We start from the raw sequence: 18,953 nt of genomic DNA, 5'->3' as shown, positions 1-18,953 counted from the left end.
AGCCTATTTGTAAAAAATAAAAATAAAAAATATTTTTTTTTGCTAAATTCACGCAGAGAAACACATCAACTTATTTTTTTAAAATGCAAAAACATTTTATTTTTTTCATTTTAAATGCAAAATGTGTAAAAAAAAAAAAAAAAGAAGAAGAAGACATGATTAGTGGTGAGAGTTTTGCACAACAACACAACATTTCTCTAATATCAAACACACTATGGCGACTTCTTAGGTCGACACCTCGCGTGTCCAAACAGCAACACAACGAACTGCGTCTGACAGTCTAGCGTGAGGATACATCTGTGCGCATCACTTTGTACATAATATTACACCTCATTGTGAGGAAGAGACCTTATTCCAAGGGTATACAGGAAATGTTCCTACCATCCAATTTATAAAATAAATATCAGGTCCCACTTCAAGACAACCTACGCTCACGGTCACATCCATAGCTCTCTGTCTAACGAGACACAATCACTATGAACAACAAATCACAAGACGTTTAAACACCATTCTCCCGACACGAGTTCTGCGTCTGGTCCGCGGTCAAACTGAATCTCCTGAGTTGATCCAGGCGTCGTCACACAACCGTTCCGTCCGAGTGCTCGCCGTCTGCTGCCCTCAACACGCAACACGCTCTGTATTCATTTGGCAGTCGCCACGTCTGAGAGGAGGCAAGAGGGAGAGTAAATAAAATGCAACACTTGATCCAATGGAAGTGCATTGAAAAGATTGGCTTTGGATAAATCAATTAATGTTTTTTGATTGATTAAACTTGAAGAGGGAGAATCATTTTCCACACTAAGCAAAGAGTGATGCTAATTCACTAGAATGGATAGCGAGCCATCCCTGATTCTTTTACTGGGAAAAAAAATATGAAAGAAATCAATTTGGTTCCTATGTCGGAAGAAACATGGAAGGAGACAGACTTGGCTGCTTTTACCTTTGCACACATCATAAAGCTGTAAAACAATGAACGTAAACATTAACCAAAACCAACAATCCCATCATGCATTGCAGAAATGGAAGAAGCGCATTAGCGTTAACCTCGTTCTTTCCCAAACCGCTCTCGCTTGAACTCTACAGCAGGTATTTGGAACCCTTGATCAGAACCCCCGCCTGACCCTGCTGTGGCGCTCACCTCGTGTGGTATGCAGTGGTGGAAATCCACCATCTCCGACACTAACTTTTCGGATCTGGTGGTGTAGAGTTGTCTGGGGATCTGCGGACACAAACGCACACAAAGCTTTTGCTGTTAGTGATTGAGAGGAATTTTAACCAGGTAAACAGGAGAAAAGAAAAAATGTTTTATTTGACCTTGGGGTGAAATTTACCGAAAATGTAAAACATTCCTGCTACAGTTTAGAGGTTGTATCACGCGTTGAAGCAGTAATGTGGTGGCAATGTCCTCATCTCAAACAACGTACTGAAACAAAAGCTGTCCAGGTCTGAATAACGTGTCATGTGCCCTTGCTGTTAGGAGTCATTTAGGTCACATGATGTAAAGACGTGAGCAGCATGATGGAGAAGGCGGTTTAAATACAAATTGTCATTGAAACGGGGCATTTAGTTGTCCATTCATGGATGGGACTCTCGGGTTTGTGATTGCAGTTAAATGCCTTGTTAGTGCAATAATAACACGAGAAATTGACCAGTTGGACGTGTGGGTTTGAAAGTTCATAGAAGGTTGAATTGAATTTGCCTGTAATGGTCAAAGTGTGTTTCACCCAAAATGCCAAATATCACTCATGTTTTGGCAGTGGTGTCTGGATGTCCTACAGGATGTTAAAGCTCTGGCAACTTGGCCAGATTTCGTTTGTTTATTCAAGCTCGAAAAAAAAAGAAAAAACACAAGTCGTTGCGGTTAGTCTGTGTCAGTTTTAGGAGGCTTTGGGTTAGTATTCGGGCCTCTGGTGTACCTCAATGCTCAGATGAATATTCTCAATGGAGGCAAAGTGTTCCGGCTCAGACTGCTGCGACTGGGACGAGGCCGAACTCGAGGCGTACGGCAGGGTGGACACCTGAGTTAAGACCCCGTCGTCGTTCTCAAATACCGGGTTCACCCTCAGAGTGTTCTCAAAGGCGTAGGGGGCGAGGGTGTGCCTACGAGGAGGGAGGGGTTGGGGGCGGGGAGGGCATCACAACACGTCACCAATCACGAGGGAGGAGGCGGGAGGGAAGGGGACAACGAGAAGAGTTGACAACATTGGCACTTACACCAAGGTGACGGCCTTTCTGCTGCCGATGCACTTCTTGTTGATGAAAATCAAGATGCCGATGACGCCGCAGACCAGGCAGAGGCTCCCCACCAGACAGGTGACGATGAGCGGCGGGTCCACCGGCATGGACACCAGCTCGCCACAGTGCTCGCCGTGGTAGTGCCAGTATTTACCCATGGGGCATCTGGAGAAGACGCACAGAGATGGACGTCATCACCTCAAAGAAACAAGGGAGCGATTTCCCCATTTCCATTTTATATTCATGAAGTCGGACGTTTTGACATTAAAAAAAAATGGAAACATTTGATCGGAATGTTAATATCGGGGTAGTGGAGTGCAAGGTTGCAAAGTCAAGAGAGAAATTCACAGCAGACTTTCTTATCTACATATGTGGCACCAGACCAGAGCTGCAAACCGCACTTGAAGCACTTTAAAAGGCCCAAAGATAAACACAAATAAAATCAACAGCACCAGATGCATCCATGAGATCAGTTTTGTTATTGTCTTGTTTACATGAACAATGACTCAAAGGGTCAGATTGATTTGCGGGCTCCCATAAAGTTATGCACCGACGTTGGCTGTGTGAGACACGCACACATGATGCCGCACGCAACCGCCGTCGGTAGTAAATGTTGATGAGTTGTTTGCTTGACTCATCAAATGTGTTGTCTTTGTTCTGTAGCTGCAGTCGAAAATGCAGTTCCGTTCAGGGTTGGGTTTAACATTTAACAAACATTTCCCCCGTTCAAAATATGATCAGGAAGAGATGAGCGCGTGAGTTTTTTGATTTTTGTGAAAATCTCTCTTCCTCTGAGGTGGGGCGTGACAGAGAAAGTTTGAGAACCACTGCCCTAATGCCATGCAAGTCTATGGGGTCAAAAGTCAACTTTGTCCTAGAGACATGGGACCACTTGCAGGTTCATCGGGATCCCTCAAGACACAGCCACGTCAAATATGGGGCGTGACAGAGAAAGTTTGAGAAGCACTGTATTAGCGCCATCATGACTGGCTCTCTGCCTTGGGAGATGAACAGGGTTTGTTTGTTGCCTTTGGCTTATTCATTTGTTTTGGAGGAAAATGAAAAAAAGATTAAAAACTGAATAATTTAAAGGTGCATTGTTAGGACTGCTGAACTGGACAGTATCTGGAATAAGACCCCCTTGTCTATAATTCATGACACTTTTCAAATTTCAAGTTGGCACAAGAAAAGCTGCCACACCCGCTGGCCAACTAAGAAAGCTTGAAAACTCAATTCAATTCAAAAATTCAATTTTAAATTTTTTGCTCACAAACAAACTGGCAAGAAAGACCTGAGGCAAGCACTGGGCCACAGGTGAGTGCAATCAGGGTGTGATGACCCTCAAGGTGAAGGAAAACACTGGCAGGAATGTAAAAATATACCTTATTTCAATTCAAGCAGTTTTTGAAAGCACAGCAGTCGGGGGTAAAAAGAACATTTAAATGCCTTACATTTTTGTGGAGGAAAAAAATATCCACATGCACAAGAACATATTATGTAATTTATTTTAAACCATATCCTCAATAAAATAGTGAAATCTAAAAAAAATCAACCTAATTAAACTACAATACAACCAAATGTAAACTTCAAGATACCCAAATAATTTTTTTGGTTAAAACAATCAAAATACTTTTTTTTTTTTTTGTTGCAAATTTGAAATGCAGCAATTATTATATTATAGTATCAAAACAATGACATCAGCCCAGGATATATATATATTTTTTTTTAAACCAAAATACAAACTATTGCCTCCTACTTGGGGCCTTTTTTTTACATGGTCTGAAATGTGTCAACAAATTCAAACTCACAGAGTTCACATGAACAAACCCTTTGGGAGCCTACAGCTGTTAATTTGGCTGTAAACACAATTTTAATGTTGCCATTGTGATAGGAATTGAACTACAGCGTCTTCAGAAAGCATTAATGACAACCCACAGGCAGCACAGAGGCATTTTGATTCTCTTCTGTTGTTTCTTGTTTTATTGAAGCCCTTGGTCACAACTGGTTTCCATTTGGTGCCGTTTCTGTGCCTCTGTGAAACTCCGGACTGGTTATGTGGATTGGGAACTGCGTCCGCTGACATGGGTGACAATCTAATCTGAACTATGTCTTTAAATGCCACTAGGCCAAGTTCATGTGTTTCTTGGTTAGTCTTTGCGTACCTGCAGGTGGCTCCGTGGCCTGGTATGATCTCACACAGGCCTCCGTTCATGCAGTAATCTGGCTGCAGGTCACACGTGCTCTGACACGGCAGGCCGTCCACGATGCTGTAGCCCGGATCGCACAGACACTCCGCCTCGTTGGTCCAACTGTTCACCACGCAGCGCGAAAACTCGTTGCAGGCCAGGAATTTGCAGGGGTCCGCTTGGTCAGCTGAAAACAGCAGAGGACGCGCGGAAACCAAGAGGCGATAGCTTGTTAACAATTATTTTAGCGCCCATCTGTCCTCGTATTCGCAGGAGAAATTAAAGGGCGCGCTAAAGGACTACTGTTTACTAACGAGGTCACAATGCTGTCAGCACTGCCGAGCAAGAGAGGCGCATCCGATGCGGCTCTACTGACGCAGCAGCAATGGCAGGCCGTCAAATGCGGTCTCGCCTTGCTGCATAATTATAAAAGAAAATGCCTTCACTCGCCAGATGTTCACTAAATAAAGGTTTATTTGGTGGTTCACCATTCATCAGGAAGACAAGCGGCAACTACCAACTGATGGAGGACGCTGTGCCACACCTCGTCTTTCTTCACCCACTTTAGCGGCTCCGAAACTAAAATAGCAGGTATGCAACTCCCTAAATACCACTACAGCCAAAATCAAAAGAGGCGACATTGAGCAAGACTTTGCTTTCGCCAAACCATTATTTAGAAAGACTGTGACGTCAATAATAATTACAGGAACACGCAGACCAAGTGTTGGATAAAACAGCTTAAAGCAGGTCTGCAGATTAAAAACAGAGACATTGGAGCCGTTGGGTAACACAAGGACTTGGAAGACTTTGCAGTAAAGGAAGTGCGGCAGACAAGGACACGACTACATAAAGTTTTTCCCCATTCTGACGCCAGACCCTTGTGTCTGTCACTATAACTACAACCTTGTGTGTTGTTCCTCAGACAAGCCAGGTGCTCACCGACACGCAGCCTGTCAGCATTTCCGCCGATGCTATTGTGGCACGGCTATTGTCAGTGGTTGATCCTTTTTGTTCGCAGTGCAACATTTCAGCGAAATTGACCTTGTTCTTGGAAAGCAAACAGGCTGCGTCACTCGGCGTCCCACTCTCATTCTTTGAGAGAAAACCCAATCAGATGCTCCAGAACGTTTTCCTCGCCAAATCATTTGCACAAAACAAAGCATCCGGTGAGTAATGGCCCGTTCGCTTTCAAGGTAGAGCTTTGGTCGCTCACAAAGAAGCAGAAAGCAGTAGAAAAAAAATGATACCTGGCTCTATTTCCAAAGAGCGGCTGTCGATCTCAATGTCCAGCCGCTTGGACGCCGCACTGCAGAAGTCCTCCAGCACACACTGGACGGCTTCCGTCACGTTATAGGGGACCGGCTTGTCCAGCTTCATCCTGCTGTTCACCACAACGCTGCCGTTCCTGAAGTTGAGAATCTCCAGCTGCTTGAATCCAGTCAGGTTGGACTGCAGGTAGGGCAGGAGCTGTGGAGCACGAGGGGGAAAGCAAGTCAAACGCCAGTTCCGCCTTGTCGGCCGCCCGTTCTTCAGAAACTGGACTCGGGTGTTCCTTCATGTTTGGTTAGTGATGGGCGTTGGAACTATGTGCAGGGCAGCAAGGGACGTTAAGTCTGGGAGGATTTCCACTCGGATGATTGGGTTAATGACAGGAAGCGAGGTGTCATGTGTAAGTAAAGCGCCATCGCCCCGCCGATGTGTCATGTGCTTCCACCGCGACAGAGCTGAGGTTCGCCGCAGCGCAGCCGATTCTGAATTATTCAGGTCACATTTTACTGTGTGAACGCTATGAATAGTTCTTAATTAAATTTTGATGCAAGCATGAAATCCTGCCATAGCTGTGCTGATTTTGTAGCCCAGTTACATTCGGGGGAACAAAAATTGGGTTTTCAAACATTGGCGTGAGAGAGCAGAAGGAGCTCGTGGTGCCTACAGAGGTAATGAGAACTTTGTAATGCTTTATCATGGCCTGGGGAGAGTCAAAACTACATCAGCGCCAACATACATATATATGTATATACATATATATATACATATATAGACATATATTAAATATATATGGTGTTTGGTAAAAGCTATTATCTTAAGTGCATTATATGTCGATGACAATCACGCTTTATTGTTCTGACCAACAAAAGACCCTGGTCATTCAGTCAACGGTGTCTGTTTGACCATAACTTTAAAAATCACCCTGAACCTAAATGAATTTAATCGGGGTTGTGGAAGGTAACCTGCGGCAACATTTGTCTGCCGATGAGCTTCTCGTTTCCTGCAGCATCACTGCAAAATTTTAATTAGAAAATTGAGAAGCGAATTAAGGTGGGGCGGCCGTTAAATTATTCTTACTGAAATAAACATCAATTTTTAAAATTGCATTTACTCAACATTTAATTACAACTTAATTTGTGAGGCGGATTTCTAACAAGTGCGTCTGTATTCATCAAGCTAGGTAATCTGCCGCTGCTTCCTCCCTCAGAGGCATCACAGTGGATGCCATTAATTTTGTTTTTTTATTTTTTTTTTTAATTTCTTCATCCTTGTTGAACGCATTCTCTCATATCTTCTACCCCGCTGCGTTTCAATTAGTCAATTGTAATCCAAAAGAAAATACTGCAAAAGACTCCGAGTACCAGCTAAGAGGCTAATCTATGATCTTGGGCAGGACAGCGGCGGTAATTCTGAGGAAGTCCACTGGCTCGAGTAATGGACCTGCATCAGCGCTCATCGATCTGAACCGCGCTCCCCACTGCTATTTCACATTCCCATCAAGAGGAGGCAAACATCAAACGGCCGCAGCGCCAGAGGAAGAGATTACAATGCTTTAGCTGGCCTGGCTGTCGAGCAGGAGATAAGAGGCCTTAAGGAGCTCTGCTCTGATCGGGCTACTTCGCTTATCGCCGGCAGACAGCTAACTGAGGGACACTTCCCAATTGTTAATAAAGGTGGAGAACAAGAGGGTCATATATCCTGAGCAAATGGCCAACAGTCCCTATTAAATTAGACGCCGGGGACACAGCTTGCTGTTTGGCCATCCATTTGTCTCAATACAAGAGTGCCAAGACATATACACCGTGGAGTGGATACAAAACTGTGGCCCTTGTCGCCGTCGGTCCAAGGTCAAAGCAAACGTCTCTTGCCGCAGGAGCGTGAGCGCAAACACGAATCATTCAGTGCGTTTGTTCCGCAAGATTTTACCCAAGACTCTCTGCAAACAAGTCGAAACACCAAGACATAAAAAAAATAAAAAAAACATCACACGCATCTCAGAGGTTACACATGTATCTACTGGTTCTTTTTTGAGAAATCATTGAGCGTCCCCTCTCTGGTGTCAAGGAATATATAAAAAAAAAACAAGGGCACGAAAGATAGCACGCTGCTGTGTTTCATTAAACAAATTCCAACCTCCATGTCCAATTTTATTGGTTGCTTCACAAACCAGTAGGTACAGGAGTAATGGAGGGCTGAGGCAAAGGCAAACACATGGGAACTGGCAAGTCACCGAATGCTAATGGAATCTGAGGCAGCGCAAATGCACAGCATAACAAATGGGGTGCCATACCCAGCAGAACATTATATTACGTCCATTTAAATGGGCTGCACACGTAATATGATTTGGTGTCTCTTGTTATTGCTGTTTTCTGTCAGAAGTTCATGAAACAGCTTGGATCACTTTGATCTATATGTTCTATTCTGGCACTAAAAAGCCCATTTAAAGGAAGGATTGCTGATTATTCCGAAAGGAATAGTGACAACAGACATGAAATGATAAATACTTACCGGTTCATACGTCTGCACATTAGTTTTGTGAGAGAGCTAAATTGACTAATGGAGGAGAACTACAGAGACCACAGTTTGGGCAACCATTAAAGATTGGAGATGGAGTGTTGCTGTCATAGTTCCTTTGCATTTTTGTCTGCCGTGGGTATTGTTAAAGCCCAGTGGGGAAATTTCTGTTATAAAAAAAGAAAAATAACCCTGTGCAAAACTGAAATAATAGATGGATGAAAAATAGAGCAGAAAAGGTCATCAAACTTTGAGCTATTTATCTTTATACTGTCATCGCCTATTGAGGGGCCGGAGGAAATCCCACAGTCACACATTCCCTCTGCTCCTTGCCAGTGGAGAATCTCATTATTGTTTTTTTCTCTGTTCTGCATCAGCTTTTGGCTGAGGCCTTTTTTTTTTTTTTTACGTAACTTGAGGTACCACCGGACAGGGCCTAAAAACACGTCTCTCCCATCAACCAGAGCCATGCAACTAAATTGGGATGTCAGGTGATGCGTCTTGCTTTGATGTCCACTAATAGGCACAGGTTTAAGGACAAGCTCACCTGCTGGAAAGGAACTGATGCAAATTCAAAGCTCTCTCACAGAAGAGGAGGATGTCAAGGCCATAGCAACATCACTAACAAAGCAAAATAAAGCATCTGCCATGTGGGAATTATTGCTTCCAAAGGGAACCCCCCCAAAAAATCTCCATAATCAAGTCCTTAAACAACCCGTCCTCTTATTCATTTCACTGTTTCCTTGCATAAGGCAACTAGTATAAGATTTACGCAGCATTGCCACTACAACATGCGTACAGATGTCAACACAGCCCTAATTGATGTCACACTAAGCAGATTGGAGCTGTTAATAGCGCAGTGTGTGCCGTGCAAGAACGCACCAGAATTACGTAAAGCTTCTTAGCGCAAGTCGACAACCCTTCCGAGTCCTACAATGACTAAGGTGGAGTCAGGTGTCATGATTCAGCCGGCGCCCGGGCTACCTTGCGCTCCCCTGTCTACAAAGCAATTCAGTCTTTGGCAACACAATCTGTACAAAGCTGCGGGACTCGGCAGCGAGGTCCAAACATCCTGCTGTCGCATCGTTCTGCTCCCCACTGATTTCTTTCTTTTTTTGAATTGTGATTCACTTTCCAAGTTTAACTTTAAGGCCTCCAACATTCACAAACTTAACAGCAAACGTGGTAATACACAAACGAGCTTCAGATGTGTATTTGATGACTTCTTGCATACTTCAAATTGCATACCTCTGTCCTAAACACTTAATAGTTCATAAGCAAAAAGTGTTTACACTGCAAAGCATACAAACAAAGTGTTATATTTCCACACCCACGGTCCAGAAGATTAGTGTTTAATGTTGGACACACACTCAATGAACACCACATTGGTGACGTAGCAGAAGAACTGTAAAACCGTTAGTTACTAGCTATTGTTAGTATACTGGTTAGCAAAGAGACAGATGCAAAGGTGTTGTCAACATTGTCTTGCTATGTCCAATTACAAATCCACATATGCCAGTGCCAATTTTTAAGTACACAAGTGCATAATACACTAATAGATAAAGATTGACCAGGCAACAGTTCCTTGATGCAACAGAAACTAAAGTACAGATACATTCTTGAACTGTTAATTTGCATATTTTGTATATGTTAAAACAGTGTTGTCATTTTAAGACTGCACTCTTTTGGAGGGGAGGGGGAGTCTTTTGCTGAACAGTATTGAAAATCTAAATATTCTGCAAAATTCAAAAAGTTAAGGCAAAACATACAAATCAGAGGACAACACAAAAACAGAACATGAACAGCTGCACCAAAGTTTCTACACGTAAATACCACACAAAAAGCAAAAGTAGAAAGTACAGATGAGCATTTGAGTGATGTGGAAAAAATGTTAGTTGAATGTTGATATACTGCATTTTAGTGGGGTTAGTTGAGAAATAGAATGATAATGCTCTCTCTGAGGCATTTGGGAGGTAGTTCCAATATGGAAACAAAAAATACCGGTATGGAGGCTAAAGTTGTCTGTCTCCTAGGCCCAGATTTACTGGAAGCTCCAGGGTTTGGCGAGTTTCTGGACCTGGAGTGCTGAGTCTGAGCAAAACAGAATAAATCTTTATCCGGCTAACACAAAATCAGATAAAAATGCAAGAGCATACTGCGCACGTAATTTAGAAATTGGCGATAGCTTGAAGCCAAGTCACATCTTTAAAGCATAAAAAAATAAATATGTAAATATCATAATTTCGTTTTAATCAGGGGTTTTAAAAAAAATAAGCAGTGAGGACAAAGGCTTACTGCAGGGTGCATCCTCAACTGTGCCGGACAACAAGATCCAGATTGGGCACCCACTAAATAAACATCTAAAATCATCAACTTAAAATATTGCACCCTTGTACTCTCACCATTTTGGCCTACAACAAAAACAAGTGTGAGAGCATGACATGAAAAAACAAGACATCTAGTGCAAAAGCTTGTGTACCTACCAGCTCGAGAAAGGTATTCTCCAGTGATCTGTACTCTGGGGAGCTTTTGTTGAACAGATCCTCAGAGAACATAATGTTAGTAACTCTCAGGCTAAAGAAGACTACTAATTCCTTCCTCTTTTCCACCACGCTCATCAGTGGAGTGCTGGCTTGCCTCATGGCCGGTGCAGCCGTGGATTCGTACGGACGTTCGTCAGTCTCCGTGGGGAATCCGCTGCCGCTGTCCTCCTCCAGAGGTTCATTGACTTCTGCCTCCACCCCGCTGAGACTTAACCCAACATCCTCTTGAATGTTTGAGTTCTGAGAGGGCAGGTCCGTTGAGATCGTGGAGGATTCCGTGTGGCCTCCACTTACTGCATCTCCATCTTCAGGCTCCTCTCCGCTCCCTGCAGGGGACGGCAGGGGGTTTATTTCTCCTTCTGGTTCAATTCCTTGGACGGCGTCCTCTTGAGATGGTGGCATCAAGACTGGCTCGTTTGTTTCTGTGACAAGCATCTCAGTAACGGTGGGATTTGTCGATGCTGGAGGAATGTCGTTGGTAACTTCAGTAGTGTCTGTAATCTCGGTATTTAGGTGGGAGTCTGGGGTTGCCAAGGAAATGTCCTTATTTGGTTCCTCAGGAGCCACGACATCTGAGATCGGTTCTGGGAAAGGAAATAAATCAGAACAGATCTTTAGTGTCAAACAGGTTGACAATATTTAGGTATAGTATTCCAAGACTTCCAGCTTAAACATAATTCATAATATTTGAGGATGTATGTTTCACTGCATGGGCGACCTCGGCTGTTTCATAGGTTTTAATTACGGTAATATCTAACTAATATCAGTCCAAACCATTTATATTTCCCATGCTCAGTTACAGATCACTTAAACTCTTTCTTGTTCACCACTCATCGACCAAGAAAAGCAATGAGCTCACCCTCCCACTTCTTTATCAGCAGAATCACGACATGAAAATGAGACCTTGATGGCCCCGTGTGGGTTGAGTTGCATTGATCCTAAGCGTCTTGTTGTTGTAAGTCAATAGCTCCAAACGTTTCAGCACCATAGCTCAATGTTTGGATGGTCGATGAAGCCTTGACCCGTCTTAAAATTGCCAATTCTGATTGATTCTCCAAATCCTGTTTTAAAAATAAATCTTAAGTGGACTTACCGTCCGGCAGGAGCTCTCCTGGTCCAGCCTCACCTCCGTCAGCATCGTTTCGCAGTATCTCCTGCACTTCTGGCTCTGCATCCTCTTTTATATCAGTGGTGGTTTCCTCCACAGTCTCTGATGGGAGAATGTCACTGGGTCCCTCAGCAGTGCCCTCTGCGTATCCCTGCACTTCCTCCTCTGGCAAAAGAGTCTCAAAGGTGACAGCAGATATGACATCTGGGAGGTTGTTTGGAATGAAAGGCACATAGGTGTGAGTTTCTGGTTTCACTGTAAACGCTTCCATGGAGCTCTCCGTCACCGCAACGGTGGGGAAGAAACTTAGCGGCGTGCCCTTGGTGTGTGTTTGCTCAGTCGCAGACCTATCCTCGAGGTTTCCACCGAGCTCTGCCACTGGGTGAAGTGTATTGACTGAAAAAAGAAACATATTTATGCATTTTATGCTGTTTTACAGAAATCCCTCAGTGAGATAAGTGTAGAGTGTGTGCTCACCAGCCTCAAAACTTAGAGTCTGTATGTCCAGAGGCAGGGAGGGTTCCTGTTCTAAAGCCTTCACAATGATATGTTTCAGTTTGGGAGCGTTTACATCCTCGTCGTTATCCTCGTCTTGCTCCTCGAGAATCTCAGGATCGTCACCCAGCTCCGTTTCGCCATTGAAGACCACGGCATAACGCACAGACACGTCCTCTGAGCTAAGAAACATGACGGAGCACATTTTTACTCTCATACAGAAAGTCTTTATAAATAATGGACACTGACCCAAGACAAATGTCCAAAGACTTGCTAATGTAAAAGTTACCACATTATCCAAAATCTATGTGCACAGTCAGTATTTTGCAGCGTGTCGATTGCAAAACTTATGAGAAAATTTGATTTATCTCACCGAAATCCAAGAACACGGATCTCTTTGAATCCTGGAACTTTTTTAAACACATTCAGCAACTGCACAAAAACAACGGTAACATCACATGAGACATGAAATAAGACATAGTGAAAATTAATAAAATCCTTAGGGATGGTGCTTTGTTCGCACTGAATGTCAGAGACAAAGGTTACCACACCGAGCATCAGTGTATTGGTGTATAGCTACAGGGCAGAGTCTACTACCATTGCCCAAAGTCAACCGCTTCATCTGTGATGTCACGATCTTCACACAGCAAGTGGCGCACTAATGTTTTAAGACCAGCGGAGACAGTTCCAAGAGCTACGGTTAGAGTCTTATCGTAGGATAATCTATACAATTAGATCTTACTATTTTTGGCTTGTGGTCACTTGAGAGTCTTACCGAAAGTCCATTTGGAGCGACCTTAAAGTTGTTTAATCATTTACGGTGAGCCCTACGCTACAACGTTTCGCCATGCCTGGAAGCCAGCAACTGTACTGTACATTCTGTTTGGCTGCACAAACGGTGCTTTGTATTATTTAGAATTTTTTTTTAATTACCGGCTGACCAATTATAGTAGTACGTGTGCAAATGTGCAGATGACACCATGCTGTTTTAGCTGAATGTTTCTGCTGGCTTGAACTAAATGTTAACCCCCAGCGTTGTTAAAGGTCTCCTTCTGTTGGTCAGTGACACCTGACCTTTTCCGTGAGCTCTCGTTTCATGGCGCTGTAGTCCAGGTACTCTGGATCACTGAGCAGCTTGCTGTATGTTGGATCCACAATGGTCACACTGAACTCCACAATGTACTCCTCGTAGTTTTCTTTGATCATGTGAGGGTCTTCTTTGATCTGTCAGCAACAGACAGACACTTGTAAGGTAACCGCTTTTTAAACGAGTCCACAACAGATAGCTATTTTTCACATTTCTTTTGTTTTGTTATGTTTTTTTAGTGGGTAGACTTACAACGCCACCGTCAGTTGGTAGCAGAATTAGGGGTGGTGTCCAAGTGCCTGTTGATTTGTAGAGCAATTATGAGAAATTATCCAAAGCAGTCAAAGTTAAATGTCAAAGACTGTAATGTATTAGTGACCAACTCACAATCCCTTCCAGGCTCTGAGGTTCCAAGAATAAATCTGGAATAGAATAGAATATGTAAATATACATAATCAAAATTAATTCAAAAGAAAGAAATAAAGCCAATACCACTGTTATATGTCTCTACCTACCCTTCACTCTCTCCGAGTTCTGCAACTCTCTAGGAAGAAGAAACAAGATACAAAGCTGTGACAGTCTGACACAGAAGGTTGACAAAAAAACAAGAACAGCAGACTGACAGTTTGGAATTTCATTAATTTATTGATCTATTTATTGCCACACTCACTCTGGCCACCAGGTCCAGGTGCTCCTGAGAGCTGCTGAAGTTCTGGGCCAGGTCGTCCATGCAGAGATTTTCGTGCTGGCAGGTGTAGACCCAGGATCTGTATTCCTCGGAGTTGGGGACTCGGTCGAAGAAGATCCGAAAGGCTTCCCAAATTGCTTCCTGACAAACTAAAAAACAAAAAAATTAAGTGATTTTTGCAACAGGAGCAGACTCAAAGAAATGTTCACGAGGCAGCTAGTCTGACTTTTAATATCTATCCTTTCTTTTTTCTAAGCATTGGACAAGCATGATCCACTCTAAATATTGCCCGGTTATTGCTCTCATAGTCCACAGGGCTGCAATAAAACACAAAACCTTTCAAACATCATACGATTGAGGCAACAATAAGGTAGCAATGCCTGTTTCTCTAAATGTCAAACTATATATTTAGCTTCCTACATGCCTGTGACATTTCCTCTTATTAAAATAATGAGCACAAAGGCCCCGCGAGCAACGCTGTGAATTATGTGCCTCTTTGAATCAAACTTACCACGTTTTTGAATAACATGCAGCCTGTGGGAAACTCGGTCAGCGACATCATTTTTCCTAGTGATTTGATAACATCCACGACAACAAGTGAATCTACGTTATTTAAATTCATTGGGTCCCAGCTGCTGTCATGCAGAATATTTGTATTGTATTGTATTTGGCTCATAAAATACCCGCAATTCATCTCTTGTGGACACAGCATGTTTGTAACCACTTTTATCACATCCAGTCATCCATTCATGTGTGACAGCAGAAAGGAAGTGAACCAGCCTTTTAGTGTGGCAATTAAAATCTCAATTTCCAGACATAATGAGTCTTTATAAAGGCGCGCACACATATGTAAACACATTAATTAAAATGGTCAGATTAAAAGAATTAGAAACTGAGAGGATTAAAATAACTTTGATCAACTTTGCTGAAAGATCAAAGAAAGCTCCTTAATCTGCCAAGACATCCCTGGTCATTAAATCCAAAGTGTTCATTTCACTCACGCACAATTAAACATAAAGTCATTTATTGTCTGTGGGCAGTGGTGACGTAATTTCTTTTTTTCTTTTTCTTTTTTTTTTACCTCTGAGTTTGTAATAGGTTCGGTGGCTGCCGATGACCTCCTTCATGGTTTCCTGAGGACACACTTTGACCCCGGTGTGGAAGACCGCTGACCTCTTGGCCCGATGGCCTTCCTGCAACCCTCGGACGTTAGTGGTGTGTCTGATCAGTCTGGAGGACTCCAGAAAGTGTCGGTACTTCACATCCCGGAGCCTGGATAAATCCTGATCGTGGAGGTCTGCAAGATGAGAAGAGGTTTTAGCCAAGTTGTGGGGGGGGGGGGGGGGGGGGGCTGTCAGAATGGGTGCCTGATTTTCCAGAAAACAACTTGAATCGTGAAAATTTTGCACAAATATAAAATGTGCACTTGTGATAAAGTTCATTAGTTGCAACATTAAGGCAGTACAGTTCTTTTGCACAGTTGCTACACTCAGCAGACCATAAAAATGGCATTTATACATACATAGATAGATAGTTAGTTTCTTGGCTCTGCTACTCACCACATTATGATGGATTTGCTGTGCAACATATATGATAACTGGATCCATTTCAACACACATGTGTAATACAGGAACTGGATGTATATTTTGCATCCCCTTTAGTGTCCCAGCCTTTGAGTCGCTGCTGTATAGAAACGGCTGCAGCCTCGAGCTTTGAGGTGCTAATTCGTGGCCAGATGGATGACATTTTGCGTGCCAGGAGACTACTCAGATGTGTGGAGAGGGGTGCGTATCTTCTCTTCGCACATCTGAGCACTCAGTGGACGGCTACCGCGGCGCCTCGGGGTGATTTGTCCGAGGTTGCGTCACTGAAGCATGCCGGCAGTGCCCTGGCAGGATGAGTCTTTAATGGGAGGCATCCAGGTGTAAATGTGGCGCGATGCGCACATCTGGATTGCAGTTGAAATGGGCTGTGCATGCACATTAGAACTAAGCGGAAGGATTGAAGCGAAGCACAGATTTCCACCGCACGCCGCAACGATATAGAATACGTCCATGAATTCTAGAAGAATTGCCCCAATTCTCTGATCACCTTAGAGGAGGAGAAAAACAAAACAAAGTTCAGTCTTACCGGAGCATAGTGGTGAAATTCCATAGCATTACATAAGCCACGGTGCCAGCCAGCACTATAACACATTAGTCACCCATTCAATGAAGCTATTTCACAGTAGAAAGGCACTCATTGTGATGCCAGGCGGCAAACCCCAGTGGACATTTTAAGACAATAAGCCAGGATTTAATAGCCAACAAAATCAAACTGCAGGTCACTGGGCCCAAACAATTATTTCCTTCCCCTGGATTTCGTTTTTAGATTGAGGTTGCAGGACCTGCAAACCATGGATGACATCTCTCCACCATTTGCGGCTGTGTTGGTGAGTTGGCGGCAGCGCAGGCTCTCACATTCTTAAATTCCTCATTTCAAGTCTGCTGCTTCAATTGTCTGTTTATTCCTGAGATTCAGCCTTTGACCTGTCAAACACGGACGCTCCTTGATGAAAGAAAATGTGTTAATCGCAGCATGACACATCGCCTGAATAACAATCTCACAATGGCCAATATTGTTTGCGGCAAATCCAAAATTTTGGACCTGCACCAAGAACATGCAAGGAATGTGTTGCCACTGAATTCGCATATCCTATCGCTTATGTGCAAACATACAGTACCCCCCCAGTTTAGGGCCTCTCAGGCCAGACCAATTCAACCAGTTGTCCCGTTCCTGCAAAAAATATTTCAGCCGCCAACAGCTCGAGCCAAAACCGGAGGTTTGCCGAGCCACCAGGACGGCTTTTGAATGGATCTTCTTGTGAATCGCTGAGCCGACGAGCACATGCAGAGACATGAGGACCGGCGCTGAAGGGAGGGAGTGTTTGAGCGCGGACCCTAATACCCCCGTGCAGCCGGAAAAAGGCCTCAGCAGAATTACGAGCCAGAAAAGATTAGCGTCCCGCGACGCAGGGAACAGAATGGCTTTTGTTTCCTTCAGGATAATGAGCTCACCCGGGCACATCACAGGGAAACGAGACTACCGGCGTGGACACAAATGTTATCACTGGTGAAGGGACGCTACCTGTCACCACAGAAATCTATTATAAGCCTCCGTCGGCTAAATTTATGGTGAATATTCATGACCTTTAGAGAGGCCGTCTGGGTGGCTGGTAGACAATATCAAGGATAGGATCAGCTGAGGGGTGGCGGGTTTTTTTTGCGTTTGTTTACAAAGAACATTAAAAAAAAAAAAAAAAACAGCAGCCAGTCGTGATGCTTCACCACCTGTTCTGATCTACTGTCATGCAGTGCAGCCGGAGAGAGCACCGCAAACGGTCGTCTCACTGAGTTTACTTCCCCCTTCAAACAGTCTTCAAAAGCTTTAGCTGCACCCTTTCTCACTTTTACACGCAACCACTGAGGCGAACATCTCTTTATCCAAACTACAAAGGCAATAACCGATTCCCCCCAAAAAATAAAAAATAACTCACTTACCTTTGATTCGACTGGCTTGCAGCGTAAACAGGCACAAAGTGAGGAAGAGTCCCGACTTCAAAAGCATGATGGGCTAATTTATGTGGTCCTCAAGCCCCGAAGCTGTCATTTGTGGAGAGAAGTTGCAAACTAATCGCTCTCAACTATAAGATCTCCTGAAGAGAACCCGCTGAAGTATCCTCATCGGTCCCGATGGGGAGGTCTCGGCTCCACTCCTACCAGGTTCCTCAGCTAGGTTCCTCAGCAGTTCCCCCGATGCTGTTGAGTACCGAGAACCCGAGGTGGCCTCATGGATGGACGAGCAGCGGGGACAAAGCGGCGGAATGACAGCAACGGAGGCGGCAGAGTTTTGGCTCGGCGGTCCACTTCTGCGCTCGTTAGTGTGACAACAGTGACGAGGTTAAAAAAGCAGGCTCCGTTTTGAGTCTAATCTCTTTACCTTCTTCTGGCCGCTCGTAATCCTGGCAGGGGCCACGTGCCCACGTGGCCGCAGCCTCATCCTGTTAGCCGCCTTCTGGACCTTCAGCTGTCACCTCAACCAACTTGGGGATCTAAACCAGCCTGAGACCAGACGGCCGGCTCCCCTCAGTCGCCCCCCCGGGGTTTGATCACTGACACCCCGCCTCTTTGCGTCTCGGCCTCACGGTGTCATTGTCGGCCTGCCAAACACTCTGGATTCCAACCCTGTTGAAAGCCAAGAGGAAAAACCTCCACCCCGCAGGCCAGTTTTCTTTTCAGGGATTTAGCGAGATCAGGAACGCAATCCATCACCCGACCTTATTACACCGAACCGTGTGTTTTACAGCACTGGGTAATCAAACCCCAGTGATGTAAAAGGCTACAGGCTGAGTGATTCCTTTTGAGCAAGAGCACAACAGACTTTGGTGTGATCCTGTTTTTTTTTTTCTTCTATATTTTCATCCCATCCTTCAATGCAGCAACTTTGTGCAATTAACAAGTGTACAAAAAAACTCCATACGTCCATAGAAAATGTTTCACCATTTGTTGATGACTTCACAGAAAAAAATGTTCAGTTTTAACTTCCCGATAAGACTCATTTCCTCCTCACGTGTTTTTGAAGGGCACGGAAAAAAACTTGCTGACATTGTCTCGAGGGCCAAACTACGTCAACAGACTTGGTCAAAGGTCAAGTCAAAAAGTCAGTGTTGGAATTTCTTAAAGTTAGTTTTTGAATACATAATTTAAAATAAAAGATATCGATTCCTCGAGGAAAATTATCTCTTTGTTTAATCTTGATGGTTTCCGTATTAAATAAAGTTTAATGAAGT

General features: G+C 43.9%; 1 protein-coding gene across 1 annotated transcript; it reads right to left on the bottom strand.

Moving 5' to 3' along the window:
- Nucleotides 1–154: 154 nt before the first annotated feature.
- On the bottom strand, nucleotides 155–18,178 carry impg1b (interphotoreceptor matrix proteoglycan 1b). Its single transcript, XM_076017595.1, has 18 exons — nucleotides 17,665–18,178; nucleotides 15,207–15,422; nucleotides 14,108–14,274; nucleotides 13,953–13,981; nucleotides 13,825–13,859; nucleotides 13,690–13,736; nucleotides 13,425–13,574; nucleotides 12,724–12,782; nucleotides 12,333–12,532; nucleotides 11,841–12,251; nucleotides 10,688–11,331; nucleotides 10,206–10,295; nucleotides 5,669–5,888; nucleotides 4,398–4,608; nucleotides 2,215–2,400; nucleotides 1,917–2,100; nucleotides 1,139–1,219; nucleotides 155–661 (listed from the first exon to the last, which is right to left on the bottom strand). Exons 1-18 carry the CDS (start codon nucleotides 17,729–17,731, stop codon nucleotides 578–580), a joined length of 3,081 nt encoding a protein of 1,026 aa, XP_075873710.1. The 5' UTR covers nucleotides 17,732–18,178; the 3' UTR covers nucleotides 155–577.
- Nucleotides 18,179–18,953: the final 775 nt, after the last annotated feature.

This window comes from Nelusetta ayraudi, unplaced genomic scaffold (genome assembly GCF_046127955.1).
Source record: "Nelusetta ayraudi isolate G7.1 ecotype Tasmania unplaced genomic scaffold, CSIRO-AGI_Nayr_v1 ptg000007l, whole genome shotgun sequence".
Taxonomy (NCBI): Eukaryota; Metazoa; Chordata; class Actinopteri; order Tetraodontiformes; family Monacanthidae; genus Nelusetta; species Nelusetta ayraudi.
This window is presented reverse-complemented; position numbering and strand designations above follow the sequence as displayed.